Source organism: Ipomoea nil, unplaced genomic scaffold (assembly GCF_001879475.1).
Source record: "Ipomoea nil cultivar Tokyo-kokei standard unplaced genomic scaffold, Asagao_1.1 scaffold2848, whole genome shotgun sequence".
Taxonomy (NCBI): domain Eukaryota; kingdom Viridiplantae; phylum Streptophyta; class Magnoliopsida; order Solanales; family Convolvulaceae; genus Ipomoea; species Ipomoea nil.
The window spans coordinates 889,484-916,040 of NW_017619276.1; the positions used below are offsets into that span (position 1 = coordinate 889,484).

A 26,557-nucleotide genomic window follows, 5' to 3' on the forward strand; every position below is an offset into this window, starting at 1 on the left:
ATTGAAGCCTTATATTGAATTACAATTCAATTTACAAACAAATTATATCCAACCAAATACCCCCTTACTTCGTTCCCAAATTCAAAATCCAAACACGAGGGATCACCTCAGGCTTCCAAAAAAACCACGATCTGCGTCATCACGCAAGAAGAAATCTCTACACCGTCGATTGACATGCTATCAACGGCGTAAAGTGCTTTAATCCGCATCACACAGATCTCCATCTCTCACCGTCAATTACCATCACCAATCCAACGGTTGTCCTCGACTTCACTTCCTTTTATAAACCTTCCTAAATCTTAATTATTTTACAGAGCAATCAAAATTGTTTGAAAGGTCAGATTTCCTAAGCGAAGAAGAGAAGAAATTTTCGAAGATGTCTGGGCGTGGAAAGGGCGGTAAGGGTTTGGGAAAGGGAGGAGCGAAACGACACCGTAAGGTCCTCCGGGACAACATCCAAGGCATCACGAAGCCGGCCATTCGCCGTCTGGCTCGCCGTGGTGGAGTGAAGCGTATCTCCGGCCTCATCTACGAGGAGACTCGCGGTGTCCTCAAGATCTTCCTCGAGAATGTCATCCGCGACGCTGTTACCTACACCGAGCACGCTCGCCGGAAGACGGTCACCGCAATGGACGTCGTCTATGCTCTCAAGAGACAGGGCCGTACTCTGTACGGATTCGGCGGTTAGATTTTAGTTTCAGCGGTGTATATTTTGGTGTTAATTAGGTCTAGGATTGATGATTAGGGTTGAATTGGGCGTTCTATTCTGAATCAATCTGCGATTGATGACTGTTACAATGTTAATCTGATTTAAATCCAATGACTTTCTGTTCTTTTGAATTCTCAATCTTCTAATTTTATTTTCTATGTTATTCTTGGTTGCAATCCATAATATATTTAAGATGATCAATGAAAAAGTTGTTCAGCGATCATCATTTATTATAGATGAAGTTGAATCAGACACCTAAGGAGTAAAATAGAGGACATTATAATAAGCCACTGGGTGCACCAGTATCCTGAAGAACTAATAACAGCAACTTTTTGTTTAGTGCCAATCCATGTTCTTCATACAATCTGTAAATGAGCAATCAAAGAAGCACAGCACTGCATAAGCAATTTTTTTTTTTTTTTTTTTTTTTTAAATACTAAAAATATTTATATATACTAAATTTGGTTTAGATATTACAATTTTGTTAAATAGTGGCCAACTTACTAGGTTAGAGTTATAGGTCAAAATTTTGGACAATATGCTTGGTTTTTAGGAATGGAATAATTTTCATGAACCTTGACATATTATGTTCAAGTTAATTCCAGCAATGGTCCCTCGACTATAGAGATTTTCCAAAATAGGTCATTGACTTTTAATTTGGACAAAAAAGACACTTAACTTTCTAATTTGTTCCAAGAACAATCCTTCTGTTATTCATCCGTCTCTTACCGTTAGTTTAGAGGGTGAATTTGTATTTTCATTACCTTGCTTTTCTCCTCCCTCACTTGCTTAGCTTCTCCACCGTCCATCTTTGTCTGATGTCTCTCGCTTTTCACATATTCAAGAAATCCTTGGCCGCAGGGGAGAAATGGTCTGGCATTTCCGGGCTGGTGAACGTCGTACGTAAACATTCTCCTCGCCGGGAAACATGGCGAGGCCTGAGGTTGCAGAGCTTGAGGCGGTGCCCGCCGTTGTACTTCCCAGGGAAGATGAGAACATTGGTGGACCCGGAACTCAATACACAATTTAAAGATATACACAATTTGAAGATAAACACAAATCTAAAGATATACACAATTTACCTACTAAAAATTCATAATTTATAACGATCTTTTATTACTCACAAATTCTTAAAACTTAAAAATACAATTTATATTCTTTTTTTTTTTTTTTTGAATGCTACTAGCTCTATTACATTGTAGTATCTGTTCATATACTTTCTCAACCTACTGAAACACAAAGAGCTAATAACGCCTCCACTGAGGCTTGAACTCAATAACTTCACAACTCTGAAGGGTGGCTCATTGCCCCACTTCAAATGTTGCTGCACATTCTAAAACAAATCTATGTACTATATAATATATGATGATTTTGTTGGAATCGGGTACATTATAAATCGAGTGTATAAGTATAGAATAAGGGTAGAAAAATAGTAATTTTATTATCTGGGACGTTAACTCAAAATAGTACGTATAAAATGGAGGTCCAAAGAATACATAAATAATAAATACTATAACTCTGATAATAAAAAATGAATAATAATGTTACAACTAGAGATCGAGCCTTGACGTTTGCTGGTAGGAGTGAGAAAACTAAAACCACTCCGCCAGAAAGGAGGTTGTGAACTCAGAGGTAATTTTTAAGAGGAGAGAAGACACTTTATTTATATTGTTGAAGAACTCACCAATGATTGATAAATGGAATGAGTCTGACAACCTTCATACTTGGCCACACACACGTGTCTAAGAATATAAAAGCTCACTGCATTTTTTTCAAAGACTTTTTCAGGCAAGATAATTTATACTTTATGCATTCATAATTGTTCTTTACAAATATAATTGGCTATTTTGTCCTTGCCGATGCTGCCGTACAAACTCCGGCTATTTAGAGTACAAGACGTACACTATTAATGTGGGCTAGCTCTGTGTCTAGTGGTAGGATTTTGAAGAGATTTTACAGGTGTGATTAGAAAAGAGAAATGAGTAAAAAGGAAAAAAAAAAGGAAAAAAAAAATAAAATAAAAAACTAAAAAATCCCCCAAAATTTACAAAATTTGACAAAATCCCTTAAATAACCTAACAATCCCAACCCTCTCTCTCCTCTCTCCTCCAACACATCAACTTTTTCTTAAATTATGTGCAAAATCCTCCTAATGAGAATGCCCTTACTATGCTGCACATTTTCATACATTTCATTCCTTCCCTCCATACTTCTTTTAATTTTTTTTTTACATTTTTTTGTGTATATTCCTTGGCAGAATTTACGCTTATTTTATTTTAGATTAGGTTTGATTAGATATTTGTCTTGAAAGTTGTTGTATATTATTTTGAATTGTCCTTTTCTCTAATTTGTTAACTTTGGTCCTTACTTCAATTGTCCTTTCAAAAACTTTTTCCCTATCATTCATTCATTCCTGTTCTGAATTGAGAAGATGTGAGAGGAGTTGTTGGCTAATTCATATGTTAATCTTCCACCGGATAAGCTATAACTTTTCCTTATATATTGTCCGCTATTCTACATAGTAAAAAGAGTTAATTCCAGCAATGGTCCTCTGACTATATTGATTTTCCAAAATTAGTCATTGACTTTTAATTTGGACACTTTAGGTCCCTTGACTTTCAATTTCTTTCCAATTGAGGTCCTTTCGTCAGAATATTGTTAATTGAATTTTAAATGAAGGGGTAAACTCATCATTTCACTTGCCTATGTATTATTCTTAGTATTTCTCCATTGTATACGCAATATATATGAAGATAATCTTAGTCGAAACCCTAAAATGTTCCTCATCGTTCCCCATTTGCTGACTACTCGTATGTGCGTTCCTCTATTATTGAGATGTTTACAAGGTATAACAGCAAAATACGAAGGGAGAAATACGAAGAATAATACATAGGCATGTGAAAGGACGAGTTTACCCCTTCATTTAAAGTCTAATGAACCGTATTCTAACGAAAGGACCTCAATTGGAAATAAATTGAAAGTCAAGGAACCTAAAGTGTCCAAATTAAAAGTCGGGGACTAATTTTGGAAAATCACTATAATCGGAGGACTATTGCTGGAATTAACTCTAGTAAAAATGACTAAAATGTGTAGAAAGCACCATGAATTTCCCAAATATGCAGCTGCTTTCTTTTTTTTTTTTTTTTTTTTTTTTTTTTTTTTTTTTTTTTTTTTTTTTTTGATAAAAATATGTAAAGTGCGTTTGGGACTTGCGTTTTAGGTGTGTCCTAAAACGCAAGTCCCAAACGCACTTTACATATTTTTGTCAAAAAAAAAAAAAACAGCTGCACATTTTGGAAAAGTTATGATACTTTTTACACATTTTAGTCATTTTTCCATTCTACATATACATAACATACATTTCTCTCCAATTTCTTTGCCTTTTTTTTTTTCCCTGTAAGTTGCTACCATTTTCTGCATTCATTTTTCTTGTTTTGCTTTTGCTTCTCTACTTGCCTTCTCATTTAGTCTATTTTATACATACGTTTGTATGAATTGTTTTTGTCCACACTTTAATTAGAACTTATGCAGTTTCATTATGTCATACGTATGATGAATGTTGTTCAGAGTGTTTCTCTGCAAATGTTTTGCTTGAATGCACTGTCTTTTTGATTGACGACGAAAGGAGATGATATGTTGTTATTATTATGAGGATTATTATGTGATTAATGAAGTCATGCCACCGTCGATCTCTCATTGGACATTTTCGCTATTCTCACTCCCAAGTGTTGTTGGAACCATTTAGACCGTCAAATTCATTTCTAGAACATTTCTAGAATTTACAGATTCTGGCGAACGGTCGGTTGTCGGACCGCAGCCGGTCGTCGGCGACCACGACGGCGCTGCCGTTACCATGGATTCCGGTGTGAGTGACAAATTTGAAAAGTCAATGCCGGAGGAAGGAGAAAATTGGGGGTAAAACTTAGTGGATTTTGAAATTACCAAATTGTCCATGGTTTTAACACTAGTTAGTGACAAATCTGACCGCAGGGCTACATTGGCTACAATTTAACAAAATTAACAATGAGGGATTACATTGCATATTTGGTGTTGAAAGGCTTGAAGAAGAACTGAAAGTACTTTCTATTTCTTACATTCATACTTAGAACATCAGATTACAACACAATATATAGGCAAAAGAAAGAGCATAGGGAACAGACATAATAAATGAAAGAGACAAAATAAATGGAACAGTCTGCCCAAGACAACTACTCCTCTTCTCAAGGAGAAACTGCCTTAATGAGGCTGAGGAGTGGCTGCTCAAGGAGATATTTCCAACACTCCCCCTCAAGCTGGAGCATACAAATCAAAAGCTCCTAGCTTGCTACAAATGAAATCAATTCTAGGTCCACGAAGAGATTTAGTGAGGATATCGGCAAGTTGATCATTTGATCCAACAAATGTGGTGACAATGTCTCCGGATGCAACCTTCTCCCGTATAAAGTGGCAATCAACCTCAATATGTTTGGTCCTTTCATGGTAGACAGGATTGGATGCAATGTGTAAAGCTGCCTGATTATCACATATTAATTTCATAGGACCGAATTTGCAAAAATTGAGTTCTGTGAGGAGTTGCTTCACCCAAATTAGTTCACAAGTCCCTAGTGCCATTGCTCGGTATTCTGCTTCTGCGCTTGATCGTGCAACCACATCTTGTTTCTTACTTTTCCAAGAAATCAGATTACCTCCAAATAGAATACAGTATCCAGATGTTGATCTCCTATCCCAAGGACATCCTGCCCAATCTGCATCTGTGTAACCAACAATTTCTGTATGTCCGTGATCTTTGTAGAGTAATCCTGTACCTGGAGATCTTTTCACATATCTTAAAATTCTGATAGCTGCATCCCAATGACTTTGACATGGCTCTTGTAGAAACTGGCTAACAACACTCACAGAAAAGGAAATATCTGGACGAGTGATAGTCAAATATAATAGCTTGCCAACTAATCTTCGATATCTGCTTGGATCGGATAAAGGCTCCCCCTGTCCGGGAAGAAGTTTGGCATTCGGATCCATGGGTGTATCAACTGGCTTGCTATTTGTCATGCTTGTTTCTTCAAGAATATCCAAAGCATATTTCCGTTGTGACATGTAGATACCTTGTTTGGATTGAGCAACTTCAATACCAAGGAAATACTTCAATTTTCCAAGATCCTTTGTTTCAAAGTGTTGAAACAAATGTTTCTTTAATTCGTTTATTCCTTCCATATCATCCCCTGTGATCACAATGTCATCAACATAAACCACTAAATATATGCTTTTTCCAAATAGATGTCTATAGAAAACAGAATGATCAGCTTTGCTTTGAATCATGCCAAATTGTTGGATCACATCACTAAATCTTCCAAACCAGGCACGCGAAGATTGCTTCAGTCCATAGAGAGAGCGTTTGAGGCGACAAACAATATTAGTTCCAGTACTAGCCATAAAGCCAGGGGGCTGCTCCATATATACTTCTTCTTTCAAGTCCCCATGTAAGAAGGAATTTTTGATATCCAACTGATACAAGGTCCAGTGACGATTGGCTGCCATTGAGAGGAAGAGACGGATGGATGTGATCTTAGCAACCGGTGAAAAGGTGTTTGTGTAGTCAATGCCGAAAACTTGTGTGTACCCTTTAGCCACTAGTCTGGCTTTAAGCCTATCAACTTGTCTATCTGGGCCAACCTTCACATTATATACCCATCTACAACCAACCACAGTTTTTCTAGGAGGCAAAGGAACTAACTCCCAAGTTCCGGATGAGTGGAGTGCTTCCATTTCATCAATCATTGCTTGCTTCCATCCTGGATGAGTTAATGCTTCTTTGACACTTTTGGGAATAGACACAGTAGATAAACTGGTAATGAAAGCACAAGACAATCGTTTTTGTGTAAGGAAGTTATAAATAGGATAAGGATTTCGAGTGGATCGCTTACCTACTCGACTGGCAATGGGAGAGTTTGTTGTGGTATTTTGGACCGTGTCAGTGGGCAACGCTGGTGTGGGACATGAATCAGCCAAACATTCATCCTCTTGGGAACCTTGACGATTGCGCCGCTGGTAGGTGTACAAAAATGGTGAACTATGTCTTTCTTGAGTGGTTGGCATTGGTGTAGTTCTTTCAGGAACATCAGGAGACACATGCTCTGTGAAAGTAGGGACAGGGAGAATTTCTGTGGCTTCAAGTGGTTTTCCTAAGAAGTCAGATTCTTCAACTGAAGTGGAAAGGAAAAATGGGGTAGTTTCAAAGAATGTGACATCAAAGGAGATATAGAAACGGTGTGTTTTAGGACAATAACACCTAAAACCTTTCTGGAGGCGAGAGTACCCAATGAACACACATTTTATTGCCTTGGCATCAAGTTTGTCTCGTCCTGGTGAGGAATCATGGACGAAGCAGGTACACCCAAAAACCCGTAATGGAAGCTTGTAGAGAGGTTCCTGTGGGAGTAAAATATTAAGAGGAATTTTCCCTTGCAAGACAGAGGAAGGCATTCGATTTATGAGATAACAAGAATGAAGTATAGCATCCCCCCAAAATTTCTTAGGAACCTTGTGGTGAATGAGCAAAGTGCGGGCTGTGTCAACAAGATGACGAATTTTTCGTTCAGCAATACCATTTTGTTGAGGAGTTCTAGCACAGGAAGATTCATGGAGTATTCCATGTGAGGAAAAGAATGAAGTGAAAGAGTCTGAAAAATATTCTTTGGCATTATCACTGCGAAGGACTTTGAGAGAAACTCCAAATTGATTTCTGATTTCATTATAGAATTTTTGGAACACATCAAAAATTTCAAAACGATTTTTCATTAGGAAGACCCAACTACATCGAGAAAAATCATCAATGAAGACAACAAAATATGAGAACCCCAAGGTGGTTGGAACACGACATGGTCCCCAAACATCGGAGTGAACTAAAGAAAATGGTGTATTAGTCCTCCTATTTACTCTACTAGGATATGAGGACCTTGAGTGCTTCCCAAGTTGACAAGACTCACATTGTATTTCTTTTAAATTGGACAAACTGGGAACAAGTTGTTTTAATTTATTGATGTTTAGGTGCCCTAGACGACAATGGTTGAGGAGGGGTGAAAGAGTAGCCATGCAAGCTGTGTTGGTCTTGGTGGAACATAGAAGATGGTAGAGTCTTCGTGATTCATGCCCCGTACCAATCGTCTACCTCGTCTGCCGGTCCTGAATAACCACAGAATCAGAGAAAAAGGTAACCAAGCAGTTAAGAGAATGAGTAAGCTGATGAATTGAAATCAAGTTAAAAGGGCAACCGGGAATGTAAAGCACATGGTCTAAAGAGAAGGAATGTATAGTGACTCTTCCAATTCCTCTAGCTTTTCCCTTTGATCTATCACCAAAGGTAACAGATGGGAGAGAATCTGAGAAATCAATTTGGGAGAAAAATGAGGGATTACCAGATATGTGATCGGTGGCTCGAGAGTCTAAAACCCAAACTGAGTTTGATTGTGAAGCAAGAGCAGTATGGGAGATGTCAGGAGAAATGGTTGTCTTGGCAGCCTTTAATTGCAAGAATTCTGCATACTCAGCCTTTGAGATAACTTGTGTATTTGAGTCCTCAATATTTGAATCTCCAGATTGAACTATGTTAACCATAGTTGGTTTTCCATAAAGTTTCCAGCAAGCTTCGCGAGTGTGCCCTTGTTTGTTGCAGAAATTACAAAAACGAGTAGTAGAATTCCGTCCTCCACCTCGGCCACCACGGCTGCTACCTCGACCTCTTCCTCTATTGGGACCATGATGACTTTGAGTAGTAAGAGCAGAATGATCAGTAATGGTTGATGATGATGTACTTGAAGAAGTCTTTTGAACATTTCCTTGGTGTTTGGCACAGCTCCATCACCGAGTATACTGTTTCGGACTTGCTCAAATTCTGGTTCAAGCTTGGCAAGAGTAAGAACGACAAAGAACTTGTCACGTTGAGTAAGTTGCTCTTCAGGTGATCCTCCAATAGGCATGAGTTTATTGAATTCAGCCATGAGTCCTTGGATTTTCCCCAGAAATTTTTCCATGGACATTTCTGATTTCTTAATGTTTAATATCTCACTTACAATGAAGTAAAAGCGAGAGATGTCATTGGTATAAAGAGATTGAGCTTGTTTCCACACTGAAAAACAGGTTTTGAAAGGTCTAAACATGGGGATTAAATCAGGAGCAAGGGACTGCCACAATAAACTGCATAATTGGGTATCAACTCTCTCCCAAATATTCCTTTCGTTCTGAATTTCTTCAGCTGTGGTAGTGAGGTGATCAACCACCCCTTGACCCATAAACCATAGCTCCACAGCTGATGCCCAATCTTCATAATTTTGGGACCCAACAAGTTTTTCAGTAGTGATAGTTGAACTCCCAGAGAGATTTGGAACATATACTTTAGTTTGAACTAGGAGAGGAGTATTCTGGACACTGTTAATAATTTCTTCACCTGCTATAGTGGTCAGAAAAATGAGAAAAACTCAGGGTAGGGTCGCAGCAAGAAGATAAGAAGATCTGGAAATTTTGGCCGGAAAAGGTCGCCGGAGATGATGTCACGCGCCGGCGCGTGGCGTCGGAGGGCAGTTAGGGAGGCGGCGCGTGGAAGCGCGTGTGGAGGTTTCTGCTGGTCGGAAAAGAGGGCCAGAGTCGCCGGAGCTTCCTTTAGAGGTTTGCTGCACCAGATCGTCAAGATGGACAGATGAACAGTGTTCATCAGTTGGAAGCAGGAGTAATTTTCAGGCCCCAAAAAGGTGGCTCTGATACCATGTTGAAAGGCTTGAAGAAGAACTGAAAGTACTTTCTATTTCTTACATTCATACTTAGAACATCAGATTACAACACAATATATAGGCAAAAGAAAGAGCATAGGGAACAGACATAATAAATGAAAGAGACAAAATAAATGGAACAGTCTGCCCAAGACAACTACTCCTCTTCTCAAGGAGAAACTGCCTTAATGAGGCTGAGGAGTGGCTGCTCAAGGAGATATTTCCAACATTTGGAAACAATTGAGGGACTAAAAGTGCGATTTTTCCCTTAATAATAAATTGAAGTTCCTGTGAAGTGCAATTTTTTATTTTTAGGGGACAAATTAATGCTTGTTAGGAAAATAACCACTTCTTGTAAAGGAACTTCATAACCATAAAAATAACGGAGTGTTTGATCATAAATCCTGGGAATATATTATAATGTTTGATTATTATTACTTATTAGCAATAGGTGTTTGTAATTCCTTCCGCAAGATAAGCTTTCATTTCAGACTGTTCGTTCCAATTTTTTGTCTATTATTTTTCCTTTGCCATTGTGATTTTTCGATTGGGTAATTAAAATAGCCTGATGTAAGAATAATAGTTACTCTTGTGTAAGAATTGGGAAGTGATAGAACTGCATTTTATATCAGCCTACCAACAAGCAAAAAACTTGTGATTTAGAGGCCAAAGAAAGAACAAAATGCATTAGTATGCTACGCTCCCCACGTAAATTCTTGACCATTTTCTGGAATTAAGTATATAATTTTGGTTATTTATTTTAATTTCCTTTTGTGTTGTTTTATTTTTGTAACAAATAATATATTGTTTATGTTACTCTTTTTGTGACAAAAATTTCCAAGGTCATAGACTTTAGGCCCATTTTTTAATACCATCATGATATTTTAAAGAACTTATGATACCAACATACAAACATACAAATACCTTAGATGAAAAAAATACTACGTGTTTTCCTTTCGGTCGTCTCCTTTCGACAGTCGTTTTCCTATCAGGCCATTCCAAACGCTTTTCTTCTGGAATCATTCTTCTAGAATAATCCTCCTTTCGACTACTTCATTCTGTCGTCGGCAATTCATTAGAAGGATTTGCCAGAATAAATGCTATCATTTTCTTTGAATAGATGACATATTATGGGTTCCACTGCTATGTCCCTAACTAGATTGAGTTTGGGTTTAGTGACAAGCCACAATCAGGATATGATTTTGACAGAATATTCTCCATAAGTAGAGCTGTCAAAACGGGTCGGGACCCACCATATGACAGAGGTGGGCTAAAAAGCCCGCCAAAATACGGGAATGAGGGAGGTCGCCCCATCCCGCCCCGACTTAAGCCCGCGGGCCTTGACGGGGGCCCGTCAAATTTTAAAAGTTTTAATATTAAATAAAAATTAATATAAAAAAGGTAATAAATGTATACTAAAATAATTTGGATAGTTTAAACATATATTAATGCATTTGTAATTTTTTAAACACAATAATAACTAATAAATAATCAAATACATAATGTGTTAATCCATAAGTCAATAACGAATCATTTATACAAGTGCAAAGTTAATTATGCTAACATATCCCCTATTGTCTGTGGGTATCTAATATGAGTTTGTACTTTGGACAACCCATGTGTGGATCACTGTCAGAGGGTCGTTCCAATAAAAATTGCGGTCTTGTGCAATATCTTAATTTGAGATCCTTTATTCAAGTAATTTCTATATATAAATAATAGTTGTATCAAAATACAAATATTGTATAAAAAATACATCTAAAATTTTATCTAAAAAGTGACCTGCGCCGTGCACATTTAGACGTAAAATCATCTACCAAATTTTTTATATCAACTTCTTCCAAAAGCTCATTTTCAATGGAGATTAAAGCTATTCCATTAAGTCTCTCTTGCAACATACTTGATCGTAAGTAAGATTTCAACAATTTCAACTTTGAAAAACTCCTTTCAACAAAGACAACAGTAATTGGGAAAGTCAATAATATTCGATATGCAATAGTAGCATTTGAAAAAACAACTAACCCATCTGTTTCAATGAATTCAATATACTCACTGCCCCTATCTTTTCTTTCGATAAAATCTCTCTAATCAATTTTAGCTCAATATACAATTCATTTCAATCAATATCACCACACTGTTCATTGAGATTTGGAAATTGAATTAAAAAATAAAAATTATGGTAATTGCTAATTAGCATAAGGTCCTGGTCGAAGATGCTAATTGTTATTTGAGATTTTGAATTGGGAATTGTCATTCTTAATTGACAATGGTACTTGTCAATTGAGATTTAGGTATTAGGAACCGCCAAAAGTAGAGAAGAAAATCAAGAGAATAGAATATATGAGATCATGGGATCTCATGATATCCATTGATTCATTTTCCATAGATGGTTGAGATTGAAAGATTCTTTTAAACTAATTATGGACATTTTTAAAACATAAGGATTAAAAAGTAATTCTAGTATTGAGTTTATTTTTGGTTAGTATTAAATTGTAATCTTGAGCATAATATTAGGTAGAATATTAAAGGTAATAACTAGTAATAATTTGCATTGAGAGCTGATATTTTTAGTTGATTATGTACGACGGTGTGTACGTGTATGTAGTATGGCGTGTGCAAGAGTAATTATATGATGGTGTTTAATTTTAGTGATAATTTAAATAACATCTTTACCATAATATTATTCATTCTATCAATGGTAATAATTAGATATACTTGTATTTTGATATTTTAACGTGCAAAAAGAAACAATATTCAACAATCCTACTGAGCTTGCAAATGGTGCGCAAATGTGTGCATTTGTGTGGTAGGGTGTGTGCGAATTTCTGGTAATGGAACTTTGCACCATCCGTTTTTTTTTTTTTTTTTTTTTTAATTTAGTTTTATGGTGGTTGCGCTTATATAGGTTAGCGTGTGCAAATTGTAAGCATGGAGTTTCATAAGAGTCTTAAGCATGATGAAGATATAGTGTTGGTGTTTGATGTTTGTGGTACGTTAATGTTGGTGTTAGTGTGTGCATTTGTGTGGTAGGGTGTGTGCGAATTTCTGGTAATGGAACTATGCACCTTTTGTTTTTATTTTTATTTTTATTTTTATTTGTAAATTTAGTTTGATGGTGGTTGCGCTTATGTAGGTTAGCGTGTGCAAATTGTATGTATGAAGTTTCATAAGAGTCTTAAGCATGATGAAGATATAGTGTTGGTGTTTGATGTTTGTCGTACATTAATGTTGGCGTTAGTGTATGCATTTGTGTGGTAGGGTGTGTGCGAATTTCTGGTAATGGATCTTGGCACCATCTGTTTTTTAATATATTTTTTTTTAAATTTAGTTTCATAGTGGTTGCGCTTATGTAGGTTAGTGTGTGCAAATTGTAAGTATGAAATTTCATAAGAGTCTTAAGCATGATGAAGATATAGTTTTCGTGTTTGATATTTGTCGTGCATTAATGTTGGCGTTAGTGTGTGTGCATTTGTGTGGTAGGGTGTGTGCGTTGCCTCTTTCAGGCGTTTGCATGCGTATGTTTTCTTTTTGGCTTGTGCAAGTTTATTGGAAGAACAAAACCCAACTACATAAATAACATTTTTTGTAGACATTTGCATTTTCGAGTGGATAGAAAGTGCATAGTAGATATTGTATGAAAAATGTAAAACTGAATAAAAATAAGCAACTGATAAATGTAACGCCCACACTCCGCCACAATAACGCACACACCCAACACCCAAGCAATATTTTCCGTACATCACAATAACAAAAAAAAAAAAAATTAAAAACAACATAAGCACACATATGGGAGTCCTCTAACGCACACACTAAACTATGCAACCACATCGGAAGCACAAACTCAAGATCTGAATCGCACATACCTCCTTCCTAACATGCATTCAGTGTAATACACAACACCAACATATAAATGTAGGCAATAAATTACGAACAAAAATTTAAATATAAGAACAAAAGAAAAAGAAAAAACAACTAGTACTAAATCATTACAAAGATGATTAATACATAAGCATAAAAAAACCATTAAGAAGCTATAGCATTGAGTTGTTACGAAAATCAAATGATATTTGTTATCATAGGAATTCAATAAATTCTCACAATTTATAAATGTTTGGAATGTTGATACGCATGAACCAGAACACCCAACCACCACCGGTGCACATTACTCGCGCATTATCCCGAACACACTAAAATATGCACACTACTACAGAAAATAGCTTTAACTTCGGCTAAATGACCCCATTTAACGTAGGCTAACGTACGACGTCGACTAAAGAGACGTTGTAAGAAAATAACCGACGTTGTATGTATTTTAAAATTAAGAAATAAAGATACGACGCCCGCTAATACACTATTAGCCGACGTCATATGTATTTTTTTTTTTTTAAATAATGATACGACGTCGGCTATTAGGATATTAGCCGACGTCGTATAATTTTAAAAAAATAATAATAATGATACAACGTCGGCTAATAGCCTATTAGCCGACGTCGTATGTATATTTTAAATAATATATAATGATACGACGTCGGCTAATACGCTATTAGCCGACGTCGTATCATTATTTTAAATAATATATATTTATACGACGTCGGCTAATAGCGTATTAGCCGACGTCGTATGTGTATTTTTAAAAAAAAAAATTATACGACGTCGGCTAATAGCCTATTAGCCGACGTCGTATGTATGTATATATATTTTTTATATTAAAAATGTTTTATGCTTTCTAGCCCAACCTGCTGTATCAATCAGAACCTGTGCAGTTACATTCAACATCAACATCAACTAATTCAAGCTACGTACTAAACATGAAACTAATTAAGCTACTAAAAATAAAATTAATATAAATAACACAATCTACATAAACTACTATAAACACAATCAACATCAACTAATTCAAGCAACAAAACTACTAATTAACATCAAACCAATAAACATCAAAGCAACGTTTTATTAACCCATTCATCAATAGGAAACTTAGACCACTTGTTTCTAACATCATCAATCTCATGTTTGTTGTAGGGCAATCTTCCTTGTCTTTCCAAAATCTACAAAGTTCAAAAAAAAATAAAAATAATAAATAAGCAAATATTTTAAACAACATTTGATGAAGAAATATGTATTATTAAATTACTTGCCTTATCCATTCCTTTGCTTAGGTTGTTGGAAACAATTTCCCACATGAATTTCATCACATAATAACCACATTCGGTGCTTCCTTTTTGTATAGCACACTACATTTGAATTACAATAAAATTATAAAAAAGTAATAAAAAACAATAAGTTTGCATGTTTTACAAAGTGAAAGAAGTACTTACCAAACATGTAGTCCATTTCGGTGGACAAGATTGTTTCTTTCCACTCATCATGCTTGTTGCAGCCACACACCTATTCATATAAGACATAAAATATAGTAAATATTTGAAATCACTAGTTTAATAATAAATATTAATTCATTATATAAATTTACATACGTTTCCATTATATGTTTAATGTCTTCACGCGGCCCATGACCAAGTGAATCAAACAAAAAAATTTCATTTAATCTAGGACAAATCGCCATCAGCATCCAATGCTCACTACAAATAAGTAATTTATTAGTTATAAGTAAATAAGTAAATATAATATATAATAAAAATATATTATATATAAGCACTTTAATTTAAAACGTAATTAAAACTTATTTGAGAACGTATGGGGCTAAATATACATTTTTCTTCCCATACTGCATGGTGCCATTTATATATGATTTCCTTTCTTCTGTATTATCCATTTTTGGTTGAATCCAATATGGATCTAGGAAGCCATACGTGTCTTTTGATGCCAACTCAAAATTGATGTAAATGCCCCTATTCACAAACACAACCAATTATATAAATATAAAACTATTATAAATGCATAAATAATCATAAAGAACTTATTATTACCTTATAAAGAACTGAACTAGAGAAACATCGATGATGTCCATACTTAAGAAACGCATTATCTCCACACTTTCAAGGTGCAAGTCATACTCAATCTTGCCCATAATACCACGAGCCACATGGATCACAAGATTCTATTCGAAATGGCGAGCTATTGTAAAAGCCTTTTTGCAATCAGCAGTCAAAGAATCTGGAACAACACCATAATATGACAACTCTGCAAACACGGGATTTGGATCTTTCGAACTACTGAAATGCATTGAATTTGCAACCAAAGTAACTCTACTATTTTGCATAGTGCTCTTTTCATTTTAAGCTTTTGTATAAAAAGAAAACCCATTAATGTCATATCCATTATGACATCCAAACCAGGACCATGTGCTACCCATGAAACAGTTTCAGAAACATTATTCTCTTTAAGAACTTTATTTTTGAACCAACTGATAAAAGTTCGATTATGTTCGCCCACAATCCACACGTCTGTCCTTTTTGGATTTTGCTCCCTAATCAACACCATGTGTTCATCTAAATACTGTTCGACTTCACTTGTATTATGCAAGATGTACAAGTGTGCCTGCTCAACATCTTCACGAGGCATAACATTTACTTTGACTCCTCGAGTACCCTTCCCAGTAATTCTTCCTTCATGCCGATTCTTAAAAACTCCAATAGACTCAACTCCTGCCAAATATTCAGTACAAAACTCAATAACCTCCTCAGCAACATAGCTTTCAACAATAGATGCTTCCGGCCTATATCGGTTCCTAACATAACCTTTTAATACTTTCATGTACCGTTCAAATGGGTACATCCACCTCAAATAAGCTGGACCGCAATGTTTGATCTCTCTAATCAAATGCACAAGCAAATGAACCATGATATAAAAAAATGAAGGTGGAAAGTGCATCTCTAGCTGATACAGTGTAACAATAATTTCATTTTGCAATTCATCTAATTTTTCTGGATCAATAACTTTTCCACAAATTGCATTGAAAAAGAAATAAAGTCTTATGATGGTGTATCTCAACTTTTTAGGCAATATGTCTCTAACAGCCACTGGCAATAGTTGTTGCATTAAGACATGACAATCATGAGACTTCAACCCCACCAACTTTAAATCTTGCATATTAAAAAGTCTACTGATATTTGATGAATACCATTTTGGTACCTTTACTCCACGTAAACACTCACCAAAACTTATTTTCTCCTTTCTTGATAAAGTATGAGCAGAGGGAGGCAAATATGTTTTCTTACCCTCGGAACGTGGAGCTAATGTAGGCCGTATACACATTTCAACCATATCCAATCTAGCATTGAGTCCATCTTTAGACTTACCTTTTATGTCTAAAAGAGTTCCAACCAGACTATCACATACATTTTTCTCCACATGCATCACATCAATACTATGTCTCATATCTAGTGTCTTCCAATATGGAAGATCAAAGAATATAGATTTCTTTTTCCACGGACTCTTCTCATTTGTAGATTTTGACCTCTTACCTCTTTGAAATTTAAGCTTTTGAGTCTTACCGAAAGTAACATTGATGCATTCAACTCATTCATATACTTGATTCCCAGTCAATGGTTGTGGAGCATCTGTATAGTCTTGCACCCCATTGAATGCCCTTTTTAATTTTCTATAAGGGTGAAATTTATCAAGAAATCTCCGATGCCCCATGTATACCGTCTATCTACCATGAACAAGTTGATGATAACATGTATTATCTTCACATATGGGGCATGCCTTATGACCTTTGACACTATATCCAGACAGATTTCCATACGCTGGAAAGTCATTGATTGTGCAAAAAAGCATTGCATGCAACTTAAAAGTCTCCTTCCGGTATGCGTCAAACACTAACACACCTTCATTGTAACACCCCGTGTTACGGTCTCTAAAACCAATTAATCATTTAATCAATTACCCAAAAGAAAGGACTAAATTCCAATAATTAATTAAGAAAAGGCCCACCATAGTCCATGGGCCCTTATCCCTAAACCCAATCCCCTAGTTCTAGAAGGAATAGAACTAACCCTAATTAGGGACTCTTAGGTATATAAATAGGGGGCATATGAGGCACCTAGAACCCACACCACAATAATCCCTCACCACACAAGGAGTTCCAAGAATCCCCCTAGGAGGAATCAAGAAAGAAGGAATCTTAAAGAAAGACCCTTCATAGCCAAGGAAATTAATTAAGGCTAAGAGGTAACACATGTCTCAACAAAACCTATTTTCCTTGCTATAATTATCTTCTTTGGCCTCCTCTCTATACTTGTGTCTTGATGAATCATTTATGATATTGATGATAAGTTCTTGATGATTGTGAGATGATTTTATGTGTGATCTTGATGATCTTGACGATGATAAGAGATTCTTGATAATTATGTGATGTTCTTGATGAATCTTGATGTTTGATGATTAAAAGAGGAACTATGATTTTATTGATTTGAATATGATTAGAGCCATAGGTTAAAATTGGGAATTTCGTATTGTGTTATTCTTGATATAATTGGGTGGGATTTCGTATGTTCAGGTGTTGATTATGTTTAGAAGTCATGATAGGATATGTGTTATGTGATTCTTGCTTTTGATCCATTAATTGTCTACGTGGTGTCATCAATTGCGTTTAAAAGTGTCCAAGCATGGTTTCGGGTTCCACAACGGATCCCGGGACGTTTATTATGATAAAGAGTCAGTGGGGGGTAGGGGGACCCGCCACCTACCCGCTGCCCGGAAAAGTCGTCGCCGACAGCGGGCAGCCGGCGGGCAGGCGACTGCCCGCCGGGCACCTGCTGCCCGGAGACTGGTCGCCGGCGGGTGGTCTACCACCCACCGGCTACCCGCTGGAAATTGCCCACTTCGGGACTCCGGCTTCCCCGTTTGATGTTTCCCCGACCCCCGTGGTGTCCCAACGAACCCCGTTTATCGTGCCTAAAGTCTAGTTTGATGTTTCGGGTACCATTCGTAGGATAAACGAGTCTTATATATGTATATATGTTGCATGCTAGTGGAATGGGTATCCCGTTGGCCTAGGTGAAAGAAGTATGAACCCCTTAGGATCATTCCTAGTTTGTGGATGACCACGCATAAGTTTCGTTATACTTTTTCTCCCCTTTCCCAATGTGTTAATGTGGGTTGCATATGCTTGCTATGTGTTATGTGTGCATGATACCCCAATTTGATTGCGATCAAATTGGTTATTCCTAAGCTGCGGTTCAGAAGCTGGCTGCGGTCAGAATTACACTCTCGGGCTGCGGTCCACCGTTTGGTTGCGATCAAACGTTTTACATGAGCTGCGGTTCATATTCCTGGCTGCGGTCAGATGACTACTTTTGGGCTGCGGTCCACTGTTTGGTTGCGATCAAACATTATGATGAGCTGCGGTTCATCGGTCGGTTGCGATCGACCCCTTCGTATTGCGATACGAGGCAGGGTGTTGCGGGGCCGTGTCAGAGCTATATGCGCTGACCCTCATGTATGGGCATGCGATTGGTCCTCAGGCGCCACCAAAGTGTGCTTGTGTGTGATGAGATACGAGTTGGAATGAGGATTTGAATGAGATGAAGTGAATCTGTGACCATAGGATATATGCTAGTATCTTTATATGCTCGGTTATGACTGTTGAATGTGCTTATCCCTATTTGTTGAGTCTATTCCTGGTTTTAAAACTAGCGTCTCCTAAGTATTTATCTTCCTGCTTCAAAATGACTTTTCGTATATATATTTCAGCATCTCTCGCTGAACAGATATCTTTCAGGCACAGAGCAGTAGACACTGGAGCGCGCTAGAGATTTGGAGCGTAGAGTAGATAGTTTTCCCTTTCGGGCTGCGTGCCATGCTTATGTATTTACATTATCGAGGATATTAGTTAGTTAGCCTGTGCACCTGGGTTCTCTAGCCCAGGTGTGGCATAGCACCCCGTACTCCATTATATTATGTTTTGGGATTTAATGAGAATTTACCTTCATTATATAAGTTTCAAAAGTTTTAAAATTTCGGGGTGTTACATTCATCCCATAATTGCTTCAAGTCATCAATTAAAGGCGCCAAACAAACATCTATATCATGACCTCGTTGTTTTGGCCCAGAAATCATCAAACATAATAATACGTATTTTCGTTTCATACACAACCAAGGAGGTAGATTATAAATTATCAACATAACTGGCCACGAGCTATGCTTGCTACTTAGATTCCCGTGGGGGGTTAATACCATCAGTACAAAGTCCAAGTCTAAGATTTCTCGACTCGTGACCAAATTCAGGAAATGCATTATCAAATAATGTTATCCATTGAGAAGAATCAGCCGAGTGTCGAAGCTTACCATCAGAAATCCTTTGATCTGCATGCCATGTTAAGTTCTTCGCATCATTTGGATTTGCAAACAGGCGCTTAAATCTTGGAAGAATTGGGAGATACCACAAAACTTTAGCTGGTGGCCTTTTCAAACGTACTTTACCAGTAACATTCTCGCTTGTTTTATAACAAGATGCCCCACATATTGGACATGCATGCAAGTCTTTGTAATCATTCCTAAACAATATGCAATCGTTAGGGCAAGCATGTATCTTTGTATATCCCATACCCATTGGACACAAAATCTTTTTGGCATCATACGTACTATTGGGAAGTTCATTACCATCTGGAAGCATGTCCTTTACTATTTCAAGTAACGCAGTAAAGCTCTTGTCGCTCCACCCATTCCCTGCTTTCAAGTTGAATAATTTTAATATAGCAGATAATTGGAAATATTTACTACACCCCGGCCATAACAGTTGTTTTGAATCATTCAATAATTCATCTAACTCATTTGACCGATTGGTAAACTCTTCTCCAACATCGCGAAACATTTCATCCAACCGATCTTCAGACTCATTATCTTCATTGTCAACATACACATTAGATGTCGTAGACACATCGCGTTCACCATGCCAAATCCATTGTGTATAATATGGATTAATCCCATTAACGATTAAATCATCATATATGTCCTCTTCACCTAACTTTTTCTGATTACAACATTTCTTACAAGGACACAACCACATGTTATTACTATTCGGAAGGTTACTCTTTGCAAAGTCTAAAAATTTTCTAACTCCATCTTCGTATTCCGTACTAAGTCGATTAGCTATCATCCAACTTTTATCCATCACGTACAGGGACGGAGCCAGGAAACTTGAGTTGGGGGGGCCAATGTAGTAGAAAAAATTTACAATGTTAGTTCACATTATAATTAATTGCACCATATTATTATATATATCATACATTATTGTGATTATTATTGATAATGATTTCTAATTATACTATGTGTAATAAAGTATGAAATACATAATTATATGAGTACGATCGTTACTTTAGAATTTTTGTTACATAACACAAAATATAATAATAACAATAACAACAACATTTATTTAAATATAGATTTTCACTTAACATCAAATAAAAAGTTTTGTCAATTATTTTATCATCATTTTTTTCATAATTAACTTATATTCATTTTACTAGTTAATTGAATATTTCAAAATTTGAGAGATAAAGACAAAAATCAAGATGAATTAAATAATCAATATTAATTTTTGTCACTTTCAAAACTAATCATTTAAACTAGTAAATGTATATTTTAAAAATGTAAATAAATAATTAAAACACACAATAAATCACTAATTAATTAATCAACATATATAACTAATAAAACCAAAGCATATATATATCAAATTTGGAGATTTTTTTAAAAATTAAAATGTATACTTGATGCCATTCATTATTAAAATCTTGATAAAAGAAATAAGATAATAAAGAAAAATGGTCACTTTAATTATTTGATTTATTTCTTTTTATTTAATGAATTTGAACTTTAATATATATTTTGAGTTTATTTAATATAAACATAATAGATTTTTCTTATAAAAAAAATTAGAGGGGGGCCAAAAGTGTATTTTATCCCTATTACATCAATATATACATACATATTTACTAAAAAATTTAGGGTGAGGGTAAGGGTGGGTGGGGGTGGGGGGGGGGGGGGGGGCAAGGCCCCCTACCCCTTAAGGTGCCTCCGTCCCTGATCACGTACAAGCCAATCTAGATAATAATAACTCTAATTAAACATTTGTTAACACTATTTTAACAAATTTCTATAATAATAACTACTACAACAACTACAATAATTTTAGCGTTTACATAGTGCAAACAGGTAGCATTTCATGGACGCAAACAAGTAGCATTTATCCATCACGTACAAGCCAATCTAGGTAAAATAATAATAACCATTTGTCAATTCTAGATGCTTTCTTATACATCCTAACTAACCAAAGAACATGTCAAACACAATGTGAATTGAATCTTGCTAAACACAATAGACAAATTGCGTACCCGAGACCGGCGGAGAACAATGGAGGAGGAGCGCAACATGGACTGAACTAACCCGATTGACGCCTAACAAAAAATAAACCAATCAAATATTTTCACCTAAGGAAGTGAAATCAAACGAGAAATAGAACATTTACTCATTAATATATTATCATAAAAACATAATAATATATTTAACTCGATTAATTTCTCTCTCTACCTAGCTAATGAGTCATGAATCATTTTTATCATTGCAACCAAGTATTGATTCAACCTAGCATCAAGATTAGAATTGTAATAAGAATCACATACTTAATTACTTATTAATTGGAATAGGTTTTAGTAAATGCAACTTCTTCTTTTGGTTTTATAGTATATAAGATAATTGAAATTGAATATATGATAAATAGGTGTGGAAGTTCATGAACAGAACATCCACATCTAGAAATTATAACAACTACACTAATTCTTAACTACTACTCCCTCCATCTCATTTATAGATAACAATTTCTAAAAAATAAAAATATATAAACAATATTTCATAAAATTTCACATATACACACAACAATTTATAATTTACCCAATAACTTATACAAGTTAAAATATATACACAATTATTCCTAAAATTTCAAAATATACACAATAATATATAAACAATATTTCATAAAATTCAACATATACATACAACAATTCATAATTTACCCAATAACTTATACAATTAAAAATATATACACGATTATTCCTAAAATTTTGAAATATACACAATAATATATAAACAATATTTTATAAAATTCCACATATACACACAACAATTCATAATTTATCCAATAACTTATAAAATTAAAAATATATACACAATTATTCCTAAAATTTTGAAATATACATAATAATAATTTATAAAATTCAAAATTCAAATATATATATATAGGGAAGGGCTCCCGTGCATTTACTCCTTCCCGTGAATAATGAGGTTAAATCTGAGCCCCACGTAGCTCTTGATCGAACGAATCAGATTAATAGCAAAAATTAAGCGCGAATTGCTCATTAAGGGCATTTTTGTCCTTTTGATTATATTAAAAATAAAAATAAAAAATCTGTTCTTCTTCTTCCTCGAGCGTTTTCAAAATTCACCATTGATTCCTAATCTTCTATATTTCCTAATCTCAGACGAATTTACGATCTCTACGGTATTGGCAATAAGATCTATTCTCTTCGTCGTTCAATATCATATTCGTCAAAATAAACCCTAAACCCATCAAAAACGTCAACCGAAGAACAATGGAAGAATTCGATCGAGGTATTACCCAAATTCTGTCGCTTTTCTGAAATTAATTTTATCTACATTTGTATTGGCATCATTCTTGTATTAATTACACGCACATTAAGCATGCAACTTAACCACCGAATTACTGAGCTAATTTAATTAATCCGAGCCTAGAACCTTATGCACGTAGATGATTAGGTAGCCGCATGATAATTTTTAAAAATGCACATATTACTGTTTGCCTCACACATGTTATACGTTGATCGCACGCACATTAATTCCTCTCCAAACGCATGTTATGTTACTGGACTCTCTGACGCACGTTAAGTAATGACATAATATTTTAACAAACACTCACGCATGTTAACTGTTACACATGCGCACATTAACTATTACCCTGGAACACGTTAATTTCTCACTTGCTGCACATACTCTAGTATTTTATAAATCTTCCATATTGACAATGATCTGATTAACTTAACGCATATTAAGTGTTCACATTACGCACGTAGAGGCTTGCAACAACACGATCATAACTTCATGCTTATATGTTACAGTTCCAATTGACATTCAATCTACCAACAACCCCAGTTTGAGTCCCAGCAGCAACAGCAATGGTCATACATTGACCATATCTCCTGGAATGACACAGTATTAGACTCCTCACTGTGAAGATGAAATCAAACCAGCAGTAGACATGATTTTTAAAACATTGGATGCTGGTATTGAATTCTACAAACATTATGCTGCCAAAGTCGGGTTTGACACGAGGTCTAGTTCCGTCGTTACATCACGTGACGGGACAAAAATTCAAAAGAAAATCGTTTGCAACAGAGAAGGATTTAAGAATACATGAGCTCAACATTGTCCCTCGCAGTCAAGTGCAGATGCAGGAGAAGGTCCTTTCCGTCCAAAGCGGCGAAGGGTTTCAAACAGAACTGGTTGCAGAGCTAGGATTATGTTTAAGTACATTGGAGCAACTGGGTACCAAATTACCACTTTTATTGAAAAACATAATCACAACATGTCTTCGGTTCTGGCAAGGCAGTTTCTAAAAGGAAATAGAAACATCTCCAGTGTTCACCAGAAGTTTATACTCGACTGCGCTAAAGCAAATATTGGAGCATCAAAATCACACGGTTTATACAGTAATATTGTGGGGGATTACTCTGAAGTTGGAGCAACTGTAGTGGACTTTAAAAATGTCAGAAGGGATCTCAGAGCATACATATTGGGAGCTGATGCACAAATACTGGTGCATAATCTTATTAAGAAACAAGAGATGTGCCCTGCATTTGCTTTTGACTACGAGGTTGATGAAGATGAGCAGATGAGCAGACTGTTTTGGGCAGATCCAATGTCAAAAAAGAATTTTGCTGCATTTGGAGATGTTGTCTCTTTTGATGCCACGTACTCAACAAACAGGTATATACTATTCTATTCACATTATTGCGTACGTTTCATTAATTAATACACATTTAGCATTGCCTGATCTGTTGAGACATGTTAAGATTTAGACATGTTCACTGTTTTATTGAAAAAGAATTGAAATACAAATGTGGAATTTTCAGAATTAGACCTAAATTACATACTTGTGCTATTTTAATACTTACTGTGCGTTACTATAATTCTCTAAGTGCGGCAGTTTGACACCTGCATACTGTGATGACGCTTTTTGTCTTATAGGTACGATCTGGTTTTTACTCCCTTCACCGGAGTTGATAACCATAAAAAATGTATAACATTTGGTGCTGGACTACTGTTGAAAGAAGACATTTAGTCCTATATTTGGCTCTTTGAAAAATTTAAAAAGGCAATGGGTATGGAACCAAGAATAATTGTCACCAATCAAGATCCAGCTATGAAAGTGGCGATTCCAACAGTTTTCAAGCAAGCCAGGAATTGTTATTGCATGTGGCACATCATGTGTAAAGTTGGGGAAAAGGTGGATCCTACGCTGAACAAGGATGAGGAATTCAGGAACAAACTGAACTCAATCGTTTGGACGTCATCTTTGGAACCTCCTGATTTTGAGAAGCAGTGGAGAGAGCTGATGGAAAAGTACAACTTAGTCGAACACAACTGGTTTAAAACTATGTTTGAGGCTAGAAAGAATTGGATCCCAGCGTATTTTAGAGATGTCTTTATGGGAGGACTACTCAGGACAACTTCTCGTTTCGAAAGTGAGAACTACACGTACAACCGTTTTACTGGTCCTCAATCAAGCCTAGTTGAATTCATGATGAACTTTGACACTGCTCTTAAATCACAACGTAACACAAATGCAAAGCTCAACAGTGACAACGAAGGGTACAATCCAGATATGAAGACGCCTCTGGGGATTGAAATGCACGCTTCAATCGTCTACACCATTACTGTTTTCTATCAAGTTCAGGAAGAAATATGTGCCTCCTGTTTCAAATGTATGGTGTTGAGTGTTAGAGAAGACGATGGAATGTTGCACTATGATATTATGGATGGAAAAACAAAAAGATTTACTGTGGTGCACAACGTAAATGACCATGAGGCCAAATGCGGTTGCAAGATGTTTGAGATGGTTGGACTGTTGTGTATACACATATTTGTGGTCTTTAGAGACCTTGAAAAGATCCCTCTGAAGTACGTGGTTAATCGGTGGACTAAGGATGCGTCTTTAAAAGCTACATTTGAAATAGATGGTGTGATTTACGATCAGAATGGACCAAAGGATGAAAAGAAGATGTTGCTGAACAAAGTGTGGTCTGATATACACTGTTGTATGGATCTGGCAGGTTCAAACATGGAGCAATTGACTGCATTTTCCCAAGTGATTAATGAACAGAAACAGTTGCTACTGTCAGGAAAGAAGAAATTGTCCCCTCAGCAAAGCAGGAGAACTGTTATAGAATCATATTGTTGATCAACGGAAATTTCAGAGATCAACATACTTCCACCGAAACAGGCAAGGAACAAGGGCAGCGGCAAGCGCATCAAAAGCAGCAAGGAGTTGGCAATTGAAAAACAAGAGGGCAGGAAGTGCAATTTTTGTGGTGTTAGAGGAGATCACCATGACACCAGGACTTGCCCACTTAACCCCAAAAATAAGGACAAGCAAAAGGGTAAGAAAAAGGCATAGCAGACTATTTTTTCAACGCCTTTACAGTCGAGAACGAAAATGGATAGCAAATATGAAACACAACTACTTAGTTAACTCATTTCAGAACGCTTTTTACAATTGAGATACTTGTTTTTGTTTTTATCACTGATTTGTTTTTACACAATCACTGCTACTAGCTTAATGTGCGTGTTATTACTACTTTACCTGCGTGCAGTTAATTCTTAATATGTGTTGATTACACTTTTAACGTGCGTTACATTAAACCTTAATGTGCGTAGTACAGAAACAGAATGTGCGTTGATTTATGTATAAAAACTTTGGTCCGTGGTAAACGTCTTTACATGCAGCGATTAACATTCAACTTGCGCGACATTAAAGCTTAATATGCGTACAAAGACAACATTTAACACTTTCTTTCTCTAATATGCGTTTAATTATTAGTTAATATACGAT

At 36.0% G+C, this 26,557-nt stretch overlaps 2 protein-coding genes across 2 annotated transcripts; both read left to right on the forward strand.

Annotated features, from left to right (window-relative positions):
• The first annotated feature begins 299 nt into the window (after positions 1 to 299).
• LOC109160578 (histone H4) lies at positions 300 to 832 on the forward strand. Its single transcript, XM_019308864.1, has one exon. It carries the CDS (start codon positions 377 to 379, stop codon positions 686 to 688), a length of 312 nt encoding a protein of 103 aa, XP_019164409.1. The 5' UTR covers positions 300 to 376; the 3' UTR covers positions 689 to 832.
• Positions 833 to 24,823: 23,991 nt separating this feature from the next.
• Positions 24,824 to 25,906, forward strand: LOC109160492 (protein FAR1-RELATED SEQUENCE 5-like). The gene has a single exon (XM_019308779.1). The coding sequence runs from the start codon at positions 24,824 to 24,826 to the stop codon at positions 25,904 to 25,906; it is 1,083 nt and encodes a 360-aa protein (XP_019164324.1).
• The last annotated feature ends 651 nt before the right edge of the window (positions 25,907 to 26,557 follow it).